Below are 18,786 nucleotides of genomic sequence, written 5' to 3'. Positions count from 1 at the left end.
CCATGACGGAGCAGCCATCTGTCCACATTATGTAGCACGTCTGTGTGCATATGCTGCTGAAATTCCTCCGTCCTGTCGGGGATCACATATCCAGACAGGTCAGAGGGCTGCTGCTTGTCACAGATGACACATAATAAGTATTTCACTCAATGAATACGGATATGGAAGTGGTTGTAGGGTATGTAAAGCTTTGCTAATTAGGCCTGTAGTAATGAGAAGATTTGCTTTCATCTCTTTTGATCCCGAGAAAAGCCCTGAAGTATTAATTTTACATATCTGAGCATCAGTGATATAATGAAGGTGTTTTGGTTGCACATTGCAGAGCATCATTCCTCTGAGAGCTGAAAACCAGTAAAGACAATAGAATCAGTTCGTGTTTTAATAAAGAATTTTAAATCTCCATTAAACAAACAAAGTTCTTAACTTTACCTTTGACCATACATCTCAGACTTTCCAAAGCGAGACAGGATGTCAGCTCCTTTGTCCAAATTCCTGTAGACGGAAAGTCAAAGACCAATCGTTGGTGCAAAGAAACAACCTATTATGAGCATAAAAAGTCAGGTTGGAAGAGTGTCTTCCCTACCCATTACCTTAGTTATACATTCACCTCTTTAAAAAAATAATAATAGTTTTAACCCACAGAACAGAAATGGACAATAAAAACCCCAGCAAAATACACCCCACTGCAAACCCTTATGCAGCTCAGCTATCCATGAGCTCATTTTTATTTTTGACATTGATCCAGCGTCAGATTCGTTCATTGACAAGAAGTGAAACGCACATATTCAATATTCATTTTTTACTCATATAAAGATCCTGAGAAGAAAAATACACTTGAAGTGTAACATAGAAAAATAGCTCTTGTGAGTGTTATAGTTTAATATTCTATGTTATATAATGCAATAGTTTATAAAGATAGAGGGGTAATGCATCATTTGGGAGTTCAGTCCAAAAACAGATCAAATTTTTTACACGAATACATGTCTTCTGATTAAGATCTGACTCTGTAATGTAACGTACATAAATGTAGAAGTAAAATGTGTATTTGCTTCTCAGATGTAGCTGCATGAAATGGAAATACTCAAGTAAAGCACAGGAACACATTTGGATACTTGAATAAATGTACCCAGTAACATTCCAACATCATATGATAATGATAAGTTCACTGTAAAACTCACTTTACATGGACCTTTCCTTACAAACTTACAAACCAGATCCACAAAGCGTGCAGAAAATGTGAAGAGATATTTATTAATGACGTAACTGTGACGCAGCAGCCCCCCCCGCCCCCCCTCAGCAGCTCACTACAGTTTCTGATTTTTCATGTGCGGGCACTGAGGATGTGACTCTCCAGCGGGCTCATCGAGGAAACAGCTCGGTAAGTCGCACTACAAAGCGCTGTGGGGGTGTAAGTGTGTTTGCATGGTCGGGTTCGGCTCAGTTTGAACGCATTTTCACGCGTTATGGATATAATTAACCCCGATAACAGCGCTTATTTAAGATGAAAGTAGGATTCAGTGTGTGAGCCACAGTAGTAGTTATGAATGTGGGTTTCAAATAGGCTAATTAAGGTGCAGGTGAATTTTAAAAACTAAAAAAAGCTTATTTTAATAATCATGTAGGGATGTTATCAAGAATGAGAACACCAATAACCTACAGGTTAGTGTTTATAGGTTTTTCTTATATATATATATATATATATATATATGTGTGTGTGTGTGTGTGTGTGTGTGTGTGTGTGTATACATGCATTTTAATTATTTAAGCTGTTTTAATTATTGTGTAGTAGCTGAGATTTGAAGCAAAGTAATCACATGTAGGGGTGCACTGCTAATTAATTATTCATATGTAGCCTGCTCTTTCTAGACATTTGTTTACAAGTAGTAGTAGAGTTACACATTTACACTGTGCCCAGTTCATAGAATATGATTCGTTCTTATTTTAATTACCCAATAGTAAATAAAGCACCTAGTCGCAGCTGCCCTGCCATCAGCAATAACATCAAAATACTGCTTTAAATAATTGTATAATTAATAAGCAATGTAATTTATAATAACGTTAAGATCCATTGTGTTGCATAATGAGCACTGCTGATACTTCAAGCATATTTTGCTGCATACTTTATCACCAGTCACATCAGTTGGTTGTCATAATAATGTCAATTAATAAGAGTTTGCACTTTAGGCAGTAATCATTGATGACAGTAAATAGGTGTTAATTAAGACCCACTGCTCTGACATTACATTTTCTACCCGCGTTAAACAATGTTTTCAAGACAGATCAGCAAGGACCTCATCAAAGCTTACAGTCATGCGCTGACTCAGTGTGGAGTCTGCTTTGGGAGCAGACTGTCTGTTTGTGTGTATGATGTTGGGGGGTGGGGGTCTGCACTTGGCTAGTTAACACTTTAACCACAGGGCTGATTACATTTTAAAGATGCAGCGCACGGTGCACCAGTGGTTCAACCAACAGCTTACACAACATACAAGAATTCATCGACACTATTCACTGTATCTCTTTGGGTGTAGTCATTCATTTCCGACCTTGGTACGGAATCGAAAACAAAAAAGCAGTTGTATGACAGAAGTCGAGCCCCTGCCATATGTGTCTGGTTGATAGAACTGAGCTGCTGGATATCGGCTGAACTTCAAAGGCAACCCTGGTGGCCTAAATCTGGATAGAGTATTCTTTAGACACGCATGACCAGCATGGAGCCATTATCCTTCATCTGAGCAATTAAACTGTTCACATTTGACATGTTAGGTTACTGTCTACGTCAGCCTAAATGTTTCTGCTAATGGCTTTATTATTTGATCACTTCATGATTATTCTAGCAATTCTCAACATTCAATTTTAGCTTTGTGGATAGCCTCCTCTAAAGCTGCCATATATTGTGTGATGCAGTCTAGTTTGAATGAGTAGATTTGAAAGTCACAGGGTGCCTTCATGTGTACTTCATATCCTCATACAACAGCCTTTAAGTTGTTTCTGCACATTTAAAGGTCCCATATTGTGTAAATTGAGATTTCTATGTCTTTTTTGATTAAAAAGCAGAGAGATGCACACAGCCTGTATTCAGAAACTGAGCCTTAAAACGAGCCTTCAGGACTTCTGTTACTTTGTGATGTCACAACAAAGCAGTCACCGCTCTCAACCATGCCCCAAACCTGGTCCACCCAAAACCTTGCAGGATTTGGTTTCTCTGAGTGTTTACATGAAATCTGCTATATTTTTATTAGATTACTCAGAAAACAGTCAGCCAATCAGAAGAGAGAATCAGAACCTCTCTTATGATTGGTTGTGTGACCTGTTGTTACTAGAGCTCTAGAGAGAGGCCTGGGAGAGGAGATGTAAAACTACACTGAGATGAGTTTTGGTTCTTAAAACTAGAAATATATCTTCTGATGGATATCAACGCTTCAATAAAACAACAAGTATGGGACTTTTAAATGGTTTCTGCATTTCCATCAATATACCATCAGCTGCGTTGTGGTTTGGATAAAGATAACTTTTGGGTTGTGTGTGTCTTTCAGCCGTAAATATACAATATCTCTGACAGCATTCAGGGGAGGCAGGGACGGAGGGTGAGAAGCAAATGACACTGAGTTATGTTACCCTTCAGGACTAGGTAAAATATATTTTAGCCAATATATTTGCGTAAAACAAAACTCAACCTCTGAACTTGTGATGACTGATTTATAGCGTGGGGTGCAGCGGTTAAACCCACCTTATCTCTGGTATGAAGAGGCCACAAGCAGGGTCATGAGTCAAATAGTATTTTAAATGTAATTCTCTGTGTTTTTAAACACTATTCCTGGATGAGAGAACACGGAAGAAAATGTGAACTACGTTACCGTCATGCTACCATGGCTGAAATTACAGTAAAAACTACTTTTTTTTTGGGGGGGGGGGGGTTAAGGTTTGCAGTTAAACAGGATGGTGGACCCAAATGCAGACAGACAGGCGGGCTGATAAGTGAGGGGAAGTTGCTTTATAAACGAAGACTGTCCAAAAATCACAGGAAGACAGAAGCTGAGTCCACAAAAGGCAGGGATCCAAAGAAAACCAAAAACCAGGAGACGACTAACACAGGAAAATCTGGAGCTTACAGTCAACTGGAAGTCATCTTTGGCAAAGTCCAAAAAACACATTTAAACAGGGATCCAAGAAAAGAGGAAGCAAAACACTGGAACAATTCTGAGACATAGACTAAAGGCTAAAGCAGACCAAAAGGACTTGACAAACTTACAAGGAGTGAAGGTTACACACTAGGAGAGCAGGTAAGGAGACACAGGTGTCACACATTAGGGAAGAGCAGGTAACCACAAAAAGCAGGAAAAACACAAGGGCAGGAAGCAAACCAACAGGACACACAATTTCAAAATAAAACAGGAAACAACAATGTCCAGAAAGCAACTCAGAGCACAGATCATGACAGTCTTTGTGACTGAGAAGCTGCACGTTTCAGCCCCTCTCAACAACTCTTACACTCACAAGCTGCGTCGTCATGGGAGACAGAAAGATTTAAAACCTGCTCTCCTTCAGATCCTTTCAGCCCCGCGTGGCCTTTTAACTGGGACCTGAAGGAGCTGGTTGGTGCTGATTGAACCCAGAGTGATATAAACCCTCTCCATCTCCATCCCTCTCCAGTCGTAACAGGGAGCCATTGTACCTAATCCCTGCACTCCTGCCCCCTGCCCTCAGACTCCAGGCGAGGCCGGGCATCCATCAGACAGCTCAGAGTTGGAGAGCTAATCTCAAGTTTTCCTTTCAGTGTACAGCATATCATTAGGAGCCATACAGTAGCTCTGGTGCTCTGAGGACTTTAATGAAAGCAGGCCCACGGACTGAAAGACTTCTCTGAATCTCCTCCAAATAATACTGTATCACGTAATTAAACCAAACCTTCAGATCTCAACTCAACTTTTTTAGTGCAAGCTAGGTCTAAAATATAACATCTGATGGTGCTGAAACTCAGCGGCTAGGCTAACGGTAGGCTAACAGTGTTTTCTGTTTGCCTTCCGTCTGTGTTCATTGGTTTCTCAAAGACATGTAAATCTATAGAGGAGACTTTTATTAATTTAAACAGCAATAATCACTAATACACTGTGCCTCGTGTTCTAGGTTGAGTTGGATCTACTTAGGACCGCAATGTGTTTTCAGTCCTTTGGCCCAGAAAATAGCAAGTTTCACGCAAGTTTCCAGAACCCAAGTTAACGCGTTGAACTGTCTTGTTTAGTCAAAATAATGATCCAGAACCCAAAGATATTTAGTTTACTAACACAGAAGTCAAATAATTTCTGCAAATATTTACATTTGAGAAGTTCGAACCCTTGAAAATGTTTGCTTTTTTGATACATTCAAAGTGATTTTGATCTTAAATATTAGGATCAATTTATACAGTTAATGCATGTAGACAGCAGGGGTAATCAGTGTAAATTCCGTCATAGTACAGTGCCTATTGGTTAAATGGGATTGCATTCCCTTATTTTACTTATTCCATTACATAAATGTATAAATCAGTGTTATTGATATGTATGCTCTGCTCTTATTTCTGAATGCACAGTATCATACAGTATGGTTACTCAAAGACATGGATCAGGTTTATTGGGGCATGTATAATGCAAAGAAAACAAGCATTTACAATCACACAGCCAGCACAATGCCTGGGGATAAAATGCATAAAATACAGTGAAAGGCATCTGAACTCAAAGCTGATCTTAGACAACTCTACTGATCTCAATGCAGGGCCGAAACCAGGTCATCTGGTATTTAATCCATTGACTGACATCTCAGTGAATCCATGAAGAGCATTTGTCAGAGAGTGTTCAGCCTGGACTGTAACAGAAAGCTGAACCGAATACATTAAGATGCCATCAAGGAAAATAACACTTACATTTGAAGAGATGAGACTTGAGAGATGCAATCATGTGCGTATCAAAGAGTGTAAAGAATATTAATCATTAAATTCGTCAGTGTTATTATATTACATAAGCTGGGTCTAATAAAAGCAGGGGTGATCCCATGGTGTTTTGACAAAGCACTCCTCTTTTTAAAAGAAGGTCCAGTGGGGAGTGTTTCATCTGGAGCAGACCTGCTGTTGTGGTCAGAATAATGCTGACTTGCCTTTACTAATGACCCACTGCAGAACAGGAAAAAAAAACATTTGGCAAGCTGGGACTAAAGGCTGAATTCCCACAGGACAAGAGAGGCTTGTAATTGAAACATAACTCATGTTTATGTCAGAAATAGCAAAGTTAATAGTTATAATAGATGTCCTCCAGGCCCCGATCGTGCAATTATATCCAAATCCGGGGATGGATGCTAAGAGTTAAAGCTTAGAGACGACTTGTAGGGTTCCTTTTCATGTTTAAATAATGAAGCAAGCTCACAGCATGAGCAGCACACACAGCTGATCTTTTTTATTCTATTATTAGGCTTTGGCACCCCTTTCCTTTGTTGAGGTCTCTTGCTTTGATTTTCTATTCACAGGTTTAATGTCATTTTCTTGTACTCTTCTTTAAATAGTTTAAATTTAAAATCAATTTATTAAAGTGCAGATAAAAAATGAGAATGATCTAGGGCGGATGTGCATTTTTGCAATATGGATAATTGCCACTTGATGATGTCCCCTTGCCCCCCATCGCTCCCTCAGTGTCCAACAGGCCTAAGTGCATGAAGATTTTTGAGGCCAATGATGGAGGGCTGGCCAGTGGTGGCCTGGGTCCTGCTGATGACGAACATCGCTGATTGGCTGAAACCTGTCCAGTCGCGCGACTTCACCATGAAGGACATCATCCAGCTGCATCCCTCAAGTACGAGCATAAGAATAACAACAACAATGGAATGGACAGTGCTGAAATTTGATCACCAATGATTTAATCCATCAATCAATCAATCAGTTGTTGTTGCGATATCAACGTGTGTGTCTTTCCTCCACAGCTACACCTCATCCTGGAGCCTTCAAGTGCTTCACGTGTGAAAATGCCGCAGATAACTATGAGTGTAACCGCTGGGCACCGGACGTGTACTGCCCGAAAGGTTCGTCAGCTTTTACTCAACTGCTTCTGTGTGTGTGCAGTGAGATACGGGTTATTCTCATCATGATTATTGATTATCAGAAGGGACTTTAATTTTAATTTAATTAAATAACCCAGAAATGAAGGCGTGCTGTGTCCTGCAGATACCAGATACTGTTACACACACCACGTGATGGACATCCATGGAGACAGTGTGTCTGTGACCAAGCGTTGTACCACCCTGGAGGACTGTCTGTTAGCTGGCTGTGCTGATGTCAATTATAATGGGTACTGGGTATGTAGAGCTAATGATTCAACTGCATTAATGTTCACAACCTGTTACTCATTTGAAGGTCGCATATTTTGCACCTTTCCTGTATTTTATCTGAAGTGTTGATATCCATAAGAAGATGTATTTTGGGGTTTTAAGAACCAAAGACCATCTCAGTGTAGTTTTACATCTCCTCTCTCAGGCTTCTCTCTGGAGCTCTAGTAACAACAGGCTCTGAGCCTCTCCTCTGATTGGCTGACTGTTTTCTGACTGAATAAAAATATAGCAGATTTCAGGTAAACACTCAGAGAAACCAAATCCTGCAAGCCCAGCCTAGGGCTTGGGTATGGCTTAGTGACTGTTTTGTTATGACATCACAAAGTTACAGAAGTCCTGACGGCTCGTTTTAAGGCTGAATACAGGCTGTGTGCATTTCTCTGTGGACTGAGGCTTTGATACTTTCACAGTATTGATATAGAACCTAGACCTGCTTTATAATCAAAAAACATCTCACTTTACACAATATGGGACCTTTAATTAAAAAAACAGAGAAGTCACAGGTTATTTATACAATCAGGACATCTTCTCAACATTTAAATGTCATCGGTCAGGTGTGCTCGTCCTGCTGCGAGGGGAACATCTGTAACGTGCTGGTGCCGAGGAATGAGAGCAGCGCCGTTTTCTCCTCCACTTCTCCTCTCGTCAGCTCGAGCAGGAGGCTTCATCCTGCAGAGCTCGGCTACATCATCATCAGCAGCATGTTGTTAATCTCATGATATTGTTTTAAAAAACTGGGATTTGTGTTTATCGCACACTGCTCGAAGTGATTCCATTAACTGCATCAGGATGATTCAGGACCTGGGCAGAAGGGTCTGAGTCACAGGAATGCAGTTAACTGTTTATAATTTGAGGTTTGAACTAATAAAAACTGAAAACTTGTGTCCAGATTTATCACTGCTGCAACATATTCCCATCAAATTAGGTTTCTTTCTCCTTTCAGGCAATTTTTTTTTACAATTCTTTAAAGCTTTTTTGTTAATTTATTTACACAAAGTGTTCAAGTTGTAACAGTATTAAAATGACCACGTTATTGTTTAACCATGTCAGTGTGTATTTTATATTATTATTATTTATATTAGGTTTTCTTAATATTAAATACAAATAATAAAATCAATTATCATGTTGTTTTATTGTACATAAAAAGGATGTGTACAAACTAGAATTACTTCTAGCCTTGTGGTTGTATCCCTCTGCCAACAAGTCAGTCTACATCAATGTCCAATGAGACAGTGTGTCATTTAAAAAGGTGTCTTGGAGCAATCGGTTTGATTCAGGGTCATAGTCCAGACAAATCAGAAACAGTAGAGAAATTAACCAAAGCTAACAGGAAGTTTAGAAATCAAATGATCATATATATTATATGTGTGTATATATCAGGTTTATACAGCTACCATGTTTGATATGTACTGCAAATCACAGTTCTTACACACAGTACACTTAATCACAGTTACAGATCGATCCCCATATTCAGAATGCAGGTTTCAGTAAATAAGGATAAGTGGTCACAGAGTACAGTAGAAATATTCTTCTTTGACAGGCAAATTTAATACGTTTTAAAATATACAAGAACACTATATTGATATATAAATATGTTGTAGCCTAATTATAATCGCAATGGTTTAGGCTATAATAATGTGTATCAACATTAGCTTTACATGAATTGAATTACTTAGTGGTGGAAAATAATTTATTGTCATCAGGAATTGTTAGAACTAGTGGGTAAAATAAATAGAATAAAATATAATAAATTTAGTAATATAGCGAGACTGTAAAGCAGTAAGTCTGCTTTCTATATTTTTATAGCAGTGAGAGGACTTGATGAAATACGCCTTAATTGATGACGTGATATATATTTTTTACTATTGTAAAAAAGAAAAAATAGTAAACGTGTGTATAGTATAAAATGGAATATAAGTGTAATGTAGGACAAAGTGAGATGTAGTAGTAGCACAATATTATTATTAACAGTACAATATCCTATCAATACAATAAGGTGTAACATGAGTATTATGTATTATAGCTGTAGTATAATATTAAATTAGGAATAGTAAATAGTTTAATTTAGTCAATGCAGTAAAAAGAGTAAATAAAATAGTGATTAATACTATATTAATAAAGGAAGTAAACAATATAGTAGTATAATAAAATAATACGATAATAACTGCATAATTTACATAGGCCTACAATAACTACAAATATTAAAGTTGCGTATAATGCGCAAATATCTTCCAAATATTGCAAAGCGTCAGTCCTCAATACGATATTGATTCAAATATGGACAACTGTATGGGCTTTCATTTTCCTCTTAAAAATACGGGATGAAAAGCATCATATTAATACTGAAAACACAACAGACTGATAGTGGGCAACTGACCGCCAGTGTCTCACTGTTTTATTTGTATTTTAAACGCGACTTTTGACAACAATGAATTATTTTCCAACACGTAAGTAATTCAGCTCATGTAAACCTAACGTTAATACCTACAGACTTCTTAAGGAGAAAACGGCTTAAACTATCGCGATAATAGGCAAATGGAGACAAAACATATATTTTTACTCCATGTAGATCTTAACCCCTTTAAAATAAAAACAACTCCCTGAGAAATGTAAATGTTTAATTTTTTTTTTTTATATAATAAAGACAAACTGCAGCTCCTTGTTTGCTCACAGGCCAGTCTTGCCCGATCCAATATGGCGGCGACGTTGGAATATCGCTGCAGAGGCTGAGCGCATGCGCGTGTGAGTGTTCCACAGGTGCTTTGAAGGTGCTGTGACGTAATGACGAGTTCTGTTTTCCAGTCACTTTCTCACCTGCACAGACACAGATTGAACAGATCTACACAGACCTTCACTGAGGAAAGTGCGGAGAAGAAAACATGGAGCAAATAACAGATTGTGCTGTGATGGCTGAACCATCACACAACCTGCAGAAGAAGGTACGAATATTTATCCTTGAATCACAAACTCAGCTTCAGCAGCTCTGGGAGGAAGTTTTCATCTCCCATCATTTTACCTTTTTGATGAAAGAAACTTATTTGATTTTTTAAAATTAAGAGAATATTAAATATATTACATGAAGAGTAATGTTGGATTAGCTATTATCTAATTTTTCAACCATAAACCTTTAAAATACATCAAGTCAGATTTCTTTCTGGTTTGTCTGAATGCTGTCTGAAGTATAATAACTTTTACTAAGCTGGACATAATGTAGATTTTCTTACTGTGTCAAAAACAATAGGAACTATATTGTTTGAAAGATGCCTGGTTTCTAAAACATGATTTTTTGTCTTCCTAGATTTCAGAGAATGAACTGGGAGAATATAGGTGCAGCGACTTAGACGTTCCCTTGTTTACATCGGAGATATTCGAACCAATATTCACCTCATTTCTACACAACATCACGAATGAGTAAGTAACAAGTTGAAAGTTAGCAGCATAATACACACACACACACACACACACACACACACACACACACACACACACACACACACACACGCACAGTACACATTTGTTTAAGGGTTTGTTTTGCTCACTCATTTCTACTCTTTTCTTCCAGGCGATGGATGATTTTGGCAGCTGGACACATAGACACAACCACCATCATTCTGCTGTCGAACATGTGTTACGAGCTCTTGGAGGAGATCACCGTGCTGGTTTTGCAAGTTGTGGCACCACAGGTTCTTGCTTGGGTACAGGACCAGATTTCGCCGGTCATTGCCAGCACCTCCACCGACGTTTCTATTGAAAGGTAAGTCAAAGGTTTCTAAACATTTTCTGATGAAAAATTCATACTGTATGTGGCATTTTGTAACCTTGGGATTATCAGAGTTAGTGGTCAAAAAAAAAAGAGGGAAATTTGACTATCACAGCCCAGAGCAGATCAGCTGACTAATGTTTCTCTATTTAATCAACAGGAATTATTACCATGTGACGGAGGAAGATATCCAAGCCACCCTTGGAGATTCTCTGCACTTCAGCTTTGCTGAGGCGCTAGGAGTTGATAAGGAGTGGCCGGAAACCGACAAACTGATGGAGTTGTTTGCAGCGGAGGTGAAGGAGAGGGTGAACTGCCAGCTGGATCGTCTTGGAGAACCAGCTCCTTCTACAGAGCCAGAGGAGGCTCTAGATGATCATCTAAAACATGACTCACCCACTGCTAAAATGGTTTTTCTCATTGCTAACATGCTTCAAAGTGCAGCAGGCATGCCCGAGTCCCCTGAAGACCAAGGATGTGTGGACAGTAACTGCTCCTGTTGCTGTTCAGACGAGGTGACAGAGGTCCAGGACTTCAATGAAGAGAACGCCATTGCTGAACTAGTCAGCTGTACAACAGAGACAAACATAGAACTGACTCAGTCATCTGACAACCAGCAACCAAGTAGTGTCCCACAGGGTTGCCGTCCAGTGGAGTTGTTGGAGGTTCAGGACTTCAGTGATGAGGATGCCATTGATGAAGCAGTCACCTTTATATCACAGAGACAGAACACAGACGTCCCAGCCAATCAGAGCGCAAAGCCTTCTGCCCGCTCTGAAGAGGAGATGCCACAGCAAGAGAAGACCTTTCTCACTGCGTTTCTTGGGAAGTTGGTGGAGCACATCGCCAGCTCCACCAAAACATCAATCTTTGACGTGGACTTTGACGGGATGCTGACTCGTCTGAGGGAGAGGACTAGAGGAAAATTATGTTCCACTCTCCCACAGACTGTCGGTAAGATTCATATCTCTGTTTACAGGAATCTTTGTCTGGAGTTTGGATCTGCAAAGCTGCTGCAGGCTGCCATGGCGTCCGGTGACGGTACTTTTGAGGACGCTGTGATGAAGACTTTAAAAATGAAGCTGCTCAAATCCACAGAAAAAACCAGCAGCTTTGGGAAGAAAGTCAAGAGGTTTTTCAGCAGAAGGGATACAAAGGTTTCTCCAGCCTGTGAGGTGAGTAACGCATCAGTGTCTCGCCATGAGGTCATCGACCAGGACGGTGGATCAGGCCCCCTCCCACCCTCGCACAAACAGACGCGACCCGCCATCGTCAGGATGTTCTCCACCGTGGCCAGGTTCCTGAGGAAGCCCTTCGCCTGCTGCACCAGCGAAGCATCACAGGAGTAAAAGACCACAGAGGTAACCTGTGTCTAACCTTTCCCCCCTTTTTCTTTTTGATTTGTATTAATCTTGAAAAAATTAAATGAACCAAAAATAAACATTATTTAATAATTTTTCAAGATTAATACAAGCTCTTCAAAAGGATGTGATAAATTACAATTATATTGATGAACTACTACATCATTACAAAAGTCTTTTGTTTGATAAAGTACTACTTATCAAACTAGTAAAATAGTACTGAATCAGACTTGTTTGACAAAGTAAAGCTCCGCTTTGTCAAACAAGTCTGAGTATTCTTAAAAAGACTTTTGTAATGATGTAGCCAAAAGAACACATCCTTCTTAAGAGCAAGGGCAGCACGGCGGCTCTTTGTGGCCTCACAGGAAGAAGGTCGGGCGTTTTCTGCTCGGCCCTTTCTGTGAAGAGTTTGCATCTTCTCTCCGTGCTGGCGTGGGTTTACCCCGGGGTCTCCGGTTTCCTCCCACATTCCAAAAACATGCAGCTCAATTGGAAACTCTAAATCGCCCCCACACATTTAAATTTGTCTTTTCATCTGGACTTCAAATAAAATTACATTAACATTAAAACTAAAACACAGTTGTGACTCTGTCTCTTATGTCATTATTTACTATCAGAGGTTAAACAACTCTAAATCACACACACATCAGCCTTTTCTCCTTGTCAGTTGTCAGATCGTCTCCACCTGTTAAAGCCTCCACCTGCCTGCCTGCAGCTGCCTCTGGGTCCTCTCTGCCTGCGCTCCTACCAACATCCATGACAAACATGGCTGTAATGTGTCTAAACAGTTACTAAGATTTAGAACAGGAGAGAAAGTTGTTTCTCTCTGACATTTGTAAAGTTGACGGTTATGGAGTCAGTTAGTTTGCAGTAAATCTAATGGACCACTAGAGGGAGACAAGTAACCATCACTGTTTCTACACACTATTCACACAGTGACCAGTTTTATGGTGAACACGATGACAAACTGCCATTTTGACATGAAATTACGTGTCCACTGGTCTTTGCACAATTCATCTTTTAGTTGACTTTATGTCACAATATCTCAAACTTAATTAGTTTTGGTTCTTTTTGATTTTTTAGTGCACAATGTCTTATTTTGTTGTATATTTTATCAAGAATAAATAAAGGGAAAATTAAAGGTCAAATCATCTACATTTTAACCTGGACGACTTCACAGAGGAGGAAAAGGCCCAGGTGGCCAATTTGCGAAGAAGCGCACACACTCACAGCTACAGGAAATGGTGCCAATGCAGCCTAATGAGAAGTCACTTTATTTATTCAGCAGTTCTGACACAACTGTAGTGCTTCAACGCAAACAGTATCCACATGTGTTGAGATTCTATTTCATTGAGAAATAAGAGAACACTAAAAATACAATTATGAAAAATGTTGACCTGATCAAATCTTAAAGTGTTTGAATCTGGATTTTTCTCACATGAATCACTAACAGCTGCCTGAGTATATCTGAAAGTTTTCCGATTCATATTCATGTTTCTAATATCCTAAAACATGATGATGTCATCATCTAAAACATTTCCTACAGACTTGTGTAATGGCAAAAAAAAAATCACATTATGAAATCCCCACTGCACTGAGTGTGTTTCTCTCTGGATGTAGTGCAGGATAAGCCGGGTTAAAATTTGACCCCTCAGGTCAGAGGTCAAGTCCTTGGTAATACTGACGTTTGCCTAGCTGTTGTGTTACAGTCAGACAAACTGTGCACAACCTTCCACTGATACAAACCATGTCCTGACACTACTGTACACTAGCCTTCAAGCTTCTTCAAACCATAAATAGAGGCCTTTTGTTTAGATTTAGTTGTGTATAAAATATAAAGCAGCCTATTCCTCATCATCGAGTGCATTTGAAAGTCCTTGTAGTCTTGCGATGGCAGCACTGTGAGGAGGTGCGTTGGTGAAAACAGTACCCACAAACAAAGGCGTCCCTCTGAGGATGTGGCGAATAACTGTACAGGAGCCCGACACCTCGATGTGAAAGCCCAAATGTCTCAGCTCCTCCTCTGTTTGCAGCGTGGTTTGACTTGACGGAGATGCAAAGAACTGTTGGGGAACATACGGTGAAGAGAATCATCCAACTGTCTTCTAAGTAAAAATAAAAATCTTTTTTTGAGAATATGAACTAACAGTGGTCTTCATTCACCTCAGCAGGCTTTTATTTGGCTTCTATTAGAAACGGTTTTATTCCTGATTTCTCAATCAGTACAACGTCTGTGTCATGTCATACTCACATTTAATCTTAATACTGAGATCTCAGTATTTACCAGTAATCAAACCCAAAATACCTGCAGTATACTGGGATTTTTGAATATGAAGCTTGTAAAAATGAGAAACAATAAAAAGGAAAAAGATTTATTTGCAGGGACAGACCGTGCATCAGGTGAAAATCTGCATGTCATATGAAATTCATTGAGATTAAATTTTTGGAAAAAGTGCCAGCCCTAATACTGATGTTCCAGCTTTAACCACATTAAACATGAAGCAGATGTGAATGCATCTACTTGCTGGGGAGTATTACTGCCTTATTTTTGCACATTTGCGCCGAGCATCTTGTTTTCTTGTTGCTGACAAAGTTGCAGCAGAATACAGAATGACTTACAGCTGCTCCTGTTGTTGGGTCAATGAAGTCTGCCCAGTATCCTGCAGTCCACAGAGCGAAACACATCTCCTTAGCACCATTCACAAACTGCAGTCAGGAGAAAACAGGTTCAGCTTTATGTCGCTCGCATTTAAAAAACTTTTGATGCTTAGATGAAACATCACAGGACTCACTCTGTGCAGCAGCTGATCTCTGCCCTGCTCTGCTGGCTCCTCACACCGACTGCTCCTCTGTGCGACCGTCACGACCGTGATGGAAGTGTTGGGCACTGAGGGGAACAACAGCTCCAAATCTGACACACACACACACACACACACACACACACACAGAGTCTTGTTACTAAAGGCAATTGAACGCTACTAAGAGATGATACAATTATCTTGACTTCAGGTTATGAAGAGTCTCTGTGTCTTAATACAAGATAACTTCTCTTACCTTTCCTTAACAGCTCAGGGCAGGAATTTATGGAGCAGTCTGTGTCTGTCTGATTGAAGTACTGCTCAGCTTTGTTGACTCTCATGGATATAGGACCCAGTTTTCCCTGATAAACACACACAAATACACATCGCAGTTTCAACAGCCCACATTGACAGAGCAGCTGCTGAGAAAATATTTTTTTATAATATGAATATTACCATATCACAAATAAATGAATAAATAAGTAAAACTAATAAAATAAAAGTAAGAAAATGACCTCAGTGCTCACTGTCGCCCTGCCAACATTATGCAAAAGTAAAAACTATTCAAAAACTTACTTGGAACTCACTGACAAACTGGGCCAGTATGAACTGGTGTCTCTCCGTGCTGCTTGGGGATGTCAGTACATCAGGTACCGTCCTATGGACTGGTGCCTTCTTTTGGTCCGCCATGCCTTCCAGGTGACAGTCAAACCCAACGTTACCCGGCAACTGGAAGCGCTGATCCTGAGGTCCGAATGGTCCCATGTTCTCATCAGGCCACACAGTCCTGGGGCCTGGAGGGGACATGACAAGGACATTTGTGGCTGTGTTCTACCTTAGGTTTTTTTGGCTTACCATTCAATCATTTTTCTGCTGAAAACCACATGACGCCATGTTTAACCCACAATCCTGTCTCGACATATTGTTTTGGAAACACAACATGTCTCAACAGACTGGAGCAAGCACAAAGAAACAACTAACTAAAATGTAATCCACAAGTTCTCTTCAGGCCAGTTGAATGTGGTCACTTTTACCAGTAAGTGGTGACTGATTCATTTACCACATGACTCACCTGAGTCTGTCGGTGACACAGTTATGTAAGGCTCATCTGAACTTGCAGCAGAGAAGGTTCTGGTTCTGCCGACCCTGAGAGCAGCTAATGCTTGACGGCCAGCTGTCTGAGATAGGACTAATCTGCCTCGACCACACAGCACCTACACAAGGACAAGGACAAGGCTGTCTGTTAACAGGAAGCAACAATTCCAAAAAAGGCCACTACATGAAATGGGTATAGTATTTAATTACACCTGACCACACTGGAAAATCTGCTTACAGATACACATTCCTGCATGTTTTTGTTACACAGCTGCAGCACCAACCGAAAAGCATTAATGCCGTAAATATCCAGACCAAAGAAACTCCCTTTAAAAACTTGCAATTTTAAAAGACATCTTGATTGTTATCAAACATGCACAGCTTATGTAACACAAATTAGCCGATATATAAAGCCTGAAATATTTTGGTAAATTCAGCATTTTAATGAATTATCGATTACTTGAAGAAAGAGGTAGAAGTGGTTCACACTGTTAACCCTAAGTGGACTAAAAATCTGGTCTTTTCCTACGTCAAAAAGCTATCAAATTTATGCTTTACATATTGAACACATACGAAGTTAAAGATTATGCCATTGGCTAAATATTAGTAAAAAAATATCTTGAGACATGTTATATTCTATGTGTAATTTGGACTACTGGAAAACTGTCTAATTTTTAGATTAAGTTTGGTAAGAGGTTTAGAGTAGCCGTGCAGTTAGCTAACATTACCACTGGGATGTTATGTCACTTACACTACTAGACATTGTGGTCTGTCTTCTTCTACTTTTACTTTGTAACCTGTGGAGATAAAAAAAAAAAACAACATTTGTTGAAACAAACGGCACCCCAACACATTTTAAACAATAACAGCTAACTCTAACTTTGCTAGGTACAATTAGTTAACATAGCTGACATGATGTAATAACTGCACACATCTTAAACAGGGCAGCAAAAGCAGCTCGGACCGAAGCTATTGTACACTTGTTTCAGAAGAAACAACAGCAGTTATCTTAAATAGATATAAATAGTCAGAAAACACGAACTGTTCAAAACAAACAAACCGTATAACTTAATCTAGCTGCTCGGGTTAGCGCGATGTTGGCTAGCTGATATGGGAGGTCAGCTGATAGGACGCTTTCCCTTTTTAGACACTATTGTTTACTTCCTAGTATGACAACACCTTGCAAAGAATAGCTGTCAACGTAGACAACGAACGGCTTTATAATTTTTTTTAAAGCAAAGCACGAATATAATTTAGTTAATTAAATTATATAAGGAATAGTACATGTTGTTCGTACCTGTCAATTCGCACGACTGCGCTTTCACAACAAAACAAAAAAAAAAAAACAACGGCTAGTGACGAGGGACAAATCGCCCCTGCGCACTTTGCATAATAGGCACGTCAATTTATATTAAAGACTATACAATGTAATGTAACTGATACTTAAGATTTAAAACACACTTCACCAGACTCCGTGTGAAATAGTGCTGTTTTAACGGGCTTTTTGTCCTTTGAAACGCATTAGCGCCGCTCATCAGATATCACAGGCTGTGTTTCCCCATGTCTCCACAAGATGGCAGCAAATGAACAGTTAACAAGACCCAGGATTTCATTTCTACACCAGGCCTGCTCCTGTCTGCCTTGTTATGTGGCTTTTAAGCAGAACTAAAGAATATAAAGTTTTGATATATGATATATGTTGAATTTCCTCCCTTGCTTTGAAATGCAACACACACACTCCTGTTCAGAGATAAGCAGTAAGGAGTCAATAAATAGAAGGTGTTTATCATGAACATTTTTTAATGATAAAAATGATAAACAGCCACGGATCATATTGCATTATTGCCCAGACAGACGGCCAAGAGATCCGATAATAATTAGAGCAAAAAAGCGTGGAGTCATTCCAAGCTTTTGGTTTTGTCACCAAGTGCTGGCAGAGGTGACAGGAAAAAACACCTAATCAATACCTGCTGTGTCACCTAATTGCCCAGTTACATTAATTAGCCAGATGATGTCACAGGTCTAACCTATTAGAAAGTATATCAATATTCATCAATACCCACTGCTCTCAATGCCATTGACACACCCTCAGTGGACAGGTGGACCTCAACAACCAAGACAGGGAAAGTACATTCATAGCACTTAAACTCAACTTCCTACAGCTCCATTCATTCTATTACCTAACCTCTAAATATGTCTAAAATCAAGGGGTGTGTTTGTACTGGGGCAGTTCCCAGATGGGAGGCTGCGGAGGAATGGTACACACGCTCAGCAAAATCCCCACCCTTGATCGATAAAGTTGAAAAACTAGAATAAAAGAATTGTTCTGGCGAGAACAGAGTTATTTGCTGTCAGAAGTCGTGAAGGACAAGGACAGCTGGCAAAGTATTTTTTTGCCGGCGTAGACTCATCTCTTTAGCTGACT

General features: G+C 39.6%; 3 protein-coding genes and 1 long non-coding RNA gene across 8 annotated transcripts; 2 read left to right on the top strand and 2 right to left on the bottom strand.

The window, feature by feature from the left end:
• The first annotated feature begins 1,293 nt into the window (after window positions 1-1,293).
• Window positions 1,294-8,229, top strand: LOC139609868 (ly6/PLAUR domain-containing protein 6-like). Of its 2 annotated transcripts, none has more exons than XM_071464867.1 (5): window positions 1,294-1,378; window positions 6,656-6,815; window positions 6,943-7,041; window positions 7,184-7,314; window positions 7,902-8,229. In XM_071464867.1, exons 2-5 carry the CDS (start codon window positions 6,695-6,697, stop codon window positions 8,064-8,066), a joined length of 516 nt encoding a protein of 171 aa, XP_071320968.1. In that variant the 5' UTR covers window positions 1,294-1,378; window positions 6,656-6,694; the 3' UTR covers window positions 8,067-8,229. The 2 variants fall into 2 exon arrangements, with proteins under 2 accessions (XP_071320968.1, XP_071320967.1); XM_071464866.1 differs by having other exon boundaries at window positions 7,166-7,314.
• Window positions 8,230-8,681: 452 nt separating this feature from the next.
• On the bottom strand, window positions 8,682-11,019 carry LOC139609869 (uncharacterized). Its single transcript, XR_011685385.1, has 2 exons — window positions 10,887-11,019; window positions 8,682-10,161 (listed from the first exon to the last, which is right to left on the bottom strand). It is a non-coding gene; the product is annotated as an uncharacterized lncRNA (long non-coding RNA).
• On the top strand, window positions 9,971-12,589 carry LOC139609867 (uncharacterized). 2 transcript variants are annotated; one of them, XM_071464863.1, is made up of 5 exons: window positions 9,971-10,089; window positions 10,170-10,286; window positions 10,646-10,758; window positions 10,910-11,101; window positions 11,268-12,589. In XM_071464863.1, the coding sequence occupies exons 2-5, from the start codon at window positions 10,227-10,229 to the stop codon at window positions 12,454-12,456; spliced, it is 1,554 nt and encodes a 517-aa protein (XP_071320964.1). In that variant the 5' UTR covers window positions 9,971-10,089; window positions 10,170-10,226; the 3' UTR covers window positions 12,457-12,589. The 2 variants fall into 2 exon arrangements, with proteins under 2 accessions (XP_071320964.1, XP_071320965.1); XM_071464864.1 differs by having other exon boundaries at window positions 9,992-10,089; window positions 10,176-10,286.
• A 1,121-nt stretch (window positions 12,590-13,710) lies between these two features.
• Window positions 13,711-17,757, bottom strand: mmadhca (metabolism of cobalamin associated Da). Of its 3 annotated transcripts, none has more exons than XM_071464766.1 (8): window positions 17,659-17,757; window positions 17,113-17,158; window positions 16,339-16,480; window positions 15,843-16,060; window positions 15,523-15,628; window positions 15,261-15,379; window positions 15,088-15,174; window positions 13,711-14,531 (listed from the first exon to the last, which is right to left on the bottom strand). In XM_071464766.1, the coding sequence occupies exons 2-8, from the start codon at window positions 17,122-17,124 to the stop codon at window positions 14,313-14,315; spliced, it is 903 nt and encodes a 300-aa protein (XP_071320867.1). In that variant the 5' UTR covers window positions 17,125-17,158; window positions 17,659-17,757; the 3' UTR covers window positions 13,711-14,312. The 3 variants fall into 3 exon arrangements, with proteins under 3 accessions (XP_071320867.1, XP_071320868.1, XP_071320869.1); XM_071464767.1 differs by lacking the exon at window positions 17,659-17,757 and adding an exon at window positions 17,422-17,486; XM_071464768.1 differs by lacking the exon at window positions 15,088-15,174 and having other exon boundaries at window positions 14,168-14,531.
• Window positions 17,758-18,786: the final 1,029 nt, after the last annotated feature.

This window comes from Trachinotus anak, unplaced genomic scaffold (assembly GCF_046630095.1).
Source record: "Trachinotus anak isolate AG129_WGS33_773 ecotype Australia unplaced genomic scaffold, CSIRO_AGI_Tana_v1 ptg000026l, whole genome shotgun sequence".
NCBI classification, from domain to species: Eukaryota; Metazoa; Chordata; class Actinopteri; order Carangiformes; family Carangidae; genus Trachinotus; species Trachinotus anak.
Note: the sequence above shows the minus strand (reverse complement) of the source record. Positions and strands in the feature narration are given on the sequence as shown.